Source organism: Monoraphidium neglectum (genome assembly GCF_000611645.1).
Source record: "Monoraphidium neglectum strain SAG 48.87 unplaced genomic scaffold scaffold02744, whole genome shotgun sequence".
Taxonomy (NCBI): Eukaryota; Viridiplantae; Chlorophyta; class Chlorophyceae; order Sphaeropleales; family Selenastraceae; genus Monoraphidium; species Monoraphidium neglectum.
The window spans coordinates 3,230-7,342 of record NW_014010884.1 but is presented as its reverse complement, the minus strand read 5'-3'; the positions used below and the strand labels follow the sequence as shown (position 1 = coordinate 7,342).

The following is a 4,113-nucleotide window of genomic DNA, read 5'->3' as shown; positions in this document are numbered from 1 at the left end:
GACGCCGGTGGCGGCAGCGGCGTCAGCTGGCCCGGCTGCGGCCGTGGCAGGAGCCGCGCCGTCCGGCGGCGACAGCGGCGGCGGCGCCAGCGGGGGCGCGGAGGGCGTGCGGCCGAAGCCGTTAGTCATCGACATCGCGCTCCTCCAGCGGCTGAACGGCGGCGGCCCGCTGCCCATCGCGGCGGCCGCAGCGGGCGCTGATGCGGCGGGCGCGGCGGCGCTGAGCGCAGCGCGCAGCAAGCAGAAGGGCGGGTCCACACAGAAGAACAAGTGAGGGGCCGCAGCGGCGCGCTCGCCTCCCCTTGCCAGGAATTCGGCCGCCTGGGGGGTGCTGGTCGCTGCCAGCACACTGATGCGGCGATGTATCGTGAATGTGCGTGTGTACACTGGTACACCCACACCACACACACGTGTAAACACACACACGCACACACACACACGCGCGCGCACGCACACACCAGGGCCGTCGGGATCGTGGAGCAGATGCAGGCCAAGCGCCTGAAGAAGCTGCAGGATGACGCCCGCACCGACGAGGCGCTACTGCAGGTGGGGGCCTCAATTCCTTGATCCTACCCAGGCCACCCGGGGGAGCGTTGCCTTCTTGTGCGCCTGAGACGGAGGATCCACCCGCGGGGGCTGGTTGACCCAGGGGCGGCCTGCCGTCGGGATTGTGCGCCCCTGCTGGCTGCTTCCTCTGGAGGGCCCGCATGCGGGGTGATACGGCCCTGCCTGATTAGCCGCATGGCATGCAACAAGCTCGAGGAGGAAGCTGCCGGCCCGTCCACACACCAAGCGCACCTTTCCGTCGTTGCCCCCCAAACACCGACCCCCGCCCGCGTCTCTGCACCCGCTGCGCCGCGCTCCCCCCCCCCCCCTTGAAGGCTAACTATCTGGCCGCGCTGCGCCGCGCGGCGGCTGTCGAGGCTGCGGGGGACACGGCGGCGCGGCGGCTGACGCTGGAGTGGCTTGGGGCCGTGCCCACTGAGGATGAGGTGGCAAATGTGAGGGGCCCACGGGGGAGGGGCTCCATGGGTGTGTGCATGTGTTTGGGCGTGTGCGTGGCTGGCTCTGACTGTGCCTTGAGTTGTGTGGTGGTGCCCGTGCATGTCTGTTTGTGTGTGTGTGTGTGTGTGTGTGTGTGTGCAATTATGTGTAAATCTGGAAGTGTGTGTTTTACGGCTGTCAGTTGATGCTCTAATGCCCGTGCTTTCAGCTGGAGCTGCAACGCGGTTGGTCTTGAGCCAGATCTCTGGCAACACTGCAGTGAGTCCTGAGGCTCCGCCTCTCCCCAGGCCCGAAGCTGCACACTGGCGCAGGCGCTGCCAGCTGTTGGGGAGCTTCCGGCCCGCTGAACACCCTGAACCCCCTCCCTGCGCTGGCAACGCTGTGCAGATCGGCCACTGGCTCACTACCCTGCAGGAGATGACTCACGATATGGTGGACGGCGGCAAGGTGTGTGTGTGTGTGTGTGTGTGGATGCGCGTGTGCGTGAGGAGAGTTCCTGGCGTCCCAGTGTGATCTTGTACACCTGTGTGTGTGCAACAAATCAGGGGGAGAGCGACGGGAGGGGGTTTGTGCGCATGCGTGTTGTCAGCCTGTACGCGCATCACCGTGCGCGCGTGAACATACATGTGTGTGTTTGCACATGTGTCGGGGCATGAAAGTCTGCTCATGCCCGGGCATACGGAGCTTGGTCATGCGATCACTTTCCATTCGTGCGTTTACCAGGGCCGTCGCCCTTGCTGCGGTGGCAGCAGCAGCCGTCGTGCTTCCCCTCGCACCCCAGACGCCTGGGTCCCTTTCTGGGCCCCGCAGCAGGCGAACCCCTGCCTCCCTGCCTTCCACCCCACAGCAGGAGGACGGCAACAGCGGCGGCGGCGGCGGCGGCGGCGCGTTGTATGCGTCTGAGACCAACCGGCGGCACGCTGTGCGGGTGGCTCTGGAGTGCCTGAAGGAGCTTCGGGACGCTTTCATTCCGCTGCAGATGATGGTGGATGCGAAGGTGGGGGTTTGGAGGACGAGTGCATATATCACTGGCACGGTAGCATGCAGATCACTGACGCAGTGGTAGGCACAGCACCGACACAGCGGCAGGCAGATTGCCAACACAGCACCAGGCAGATCACCAACACAACAGCATGCGGGTCACCAACAAAGCAGCCCTCTGTCGCCGCCCCGCGCGCACACGCCATCGCCGCAAGAGGCGCGTGCATGCAGTTTTGCTGCGGCCCGCGCCGGGGCTGCGGTGCGCGTTGGCGCCAGGCGTGGCGCGGAGCCATGTGTTGTGTTGTGATGCAAAACTCTGCCTTGTCCGGGCGCCCAAACATGGGAAGAGTACGGCTCCTCTGCCACCTCAGCATCATGGCGTCGCCCGCCGTCCGCCTCAATCACCCCCCAGGCCGCCGACACGGTGAAGCCTTACGCGGCGCACCCGCACCCCGCCGTCGCCGGCGCCGCGGCGCGCTTGCTGGAGCACTGGCGGGCGCTGGTGGCCGGCCACCTGCACGTGCTGTCGTGCCCGGCTTACGTTACCGACCCGGTCGGTGATCTGGAGGACGACCTCAGATCGGGCCGCGTCCCGCTGCCCGTGCTGCCGCCGCAGCGGCAGGCGCAGCTGGCGGCCGCCGCCGCCGCCGCCGCGGCGCACGCGTCAAAGGGCGGGACGAGCGGCGGGGGCGCGGCGGCGGCTGCCGCGGCCCCGGCCCCGGCAGACTTTCTGACACCGGGCCCGCAGGCCCGGGCTGGCGGCGGCGCTTCCGACTATGGCGCACACCAGGCCGTCGCGGGGGCTCCAGGGTCGGCCTTGACGTCGCAGCAGCACGGGCAGCAGCAGCAGCCGCCTGGCAGCTTCGCCTTTGGAGCGGCTCAAGCGGGGGCACCGGATGGCGCAGCTGCGCTGACGTACGCGCAGACGCCGGGGATGCGGTCTGGGAGCGACCAGGCAGGTGCGGCGGCGTTCTATACGCATCAACAGCAGCAGCAGCAGCAGCAGCAGGAGCTATTTGTGCCCGCGCACGGCCAGGGGCCGGGGTATCAGCAGCAGCAGCTCAACGGGGCGGCGGCGCTGGGGCTAGCCCCCATGCAGGTCGACGGGCCGCTGGGGTGAAGCACTCGCCGCGCCCGGCTGCGCCGCATTTCATTGTGTTTTCGACACGTCACGTCGATTTCACAGCGTGCTCTGTTGTTCAATGAATGCTGTGTTGAGTTTGATGGTGTGATACCCCTCGTCTGACCCCAGCCGCCGGCCACGCCACGAGAGAGCGCCACGTTGCTGTGCCCCTCACCCGCTGCAGTCCAGTCAGTGACAGAACACACCGTGTGACCCATTCTTTTACGCCATATGCGCATGTGTGCCGCACGTGAGTGTATGCTTGCGCCTTCGCTTCTCGCTCCGCCGCCCCTCCCCCCCTCGCGCCCTGGTTGACGCCTTGCACACACCCCGCCCCTGTCCCCAACCGCCACAACCACCATGCCTGGTGTAATGAAGTTGCGGGCTTTGTATCAGTCCTTACGCACTGGTCGGGCATGTGGCCAGCAGGTAGCTGTAGAGGGGGTTGTACTGGAGGCGAAAGTCTTTTGTGGGCCTCACGAGAAGGGAGAGGTCGAGTGAAAACGATCGTTGATCAGCGTCACTCTGGCGTCACCAGGCGCACCCCCTCCTCACGGGAGCCTGCAGCCACTAGGTATGCAGATGCAGATCACAAGTCTGATCTTTATTGCGTTCAGCGCTTGATATACTTTCCTGAGGCGCGGGATCGGTGACAGTGTCGGGCATGCCCGGGGTGGGCCACCGGGCATTCAGCGTGCTGGTACTTCTCGCTATCCTGGCCCTAATCCTAGCCACGCTTGGACTCTCACGCACAGGTGCGCTGCGGAAGAGCGCAGCTCTACTGCAGATCCGACCGCGCACCAGCTGCACGCCGACACACACGACACACCGCCAACCCTGCTATGATCCTGCGCGCCAACCGTACGTGATGCGCAAACACCACGCGACCACCAGGGGCGCGGCCGTAGCATGCTCAGGCGCCTGTCGCAGTGCCCATCGCCTTGGCGGCAGCGGCCGGCGGGCCTCGCCGCCGCGCGCCCGCCGCGGCCCGTACGCACCGCCGC

The 4,113-nt window shown here is 66.9% G+C and overlaps 1 protein-coding gene across 1 annotated transcript in view; it reads left to right on the top strand.

The window, feature by feature from the left end:
• The window catches only part of MNEG_11441 (hypothetical protein), a gene marked incomplete at both ends in the record, with an annotated part of 4,289 nt that extends 1,183 nt beyond the window's left edge, over positions 1-3,106 (top strand). The window contains 6 exons of the mRNA XM_014040088.1: positions 51-270; positions 462-546; positions 882-1,001; positions 1,393-1,452; positions 1,853-2,002; positions 2,399-3,106. Coding sequence (XP_013895542.1) covers positions 51-270; positions 462-546; positions 882-1,001; positions 1,393-1,452; positions 1,853-2,002; positions 2,399-3,106 — 1,343 coding nt within the window. The remainder of the gene's footprint in view (positions 1-50; positions 271-461; positions 547-881; positions 1,002-1,392; positions 1,453-1,852; positions 2,003-2,398) is intronic.
• Between the last annotated feature and the right edge of the window lie 1,007 nt (positions 3,107-4,113).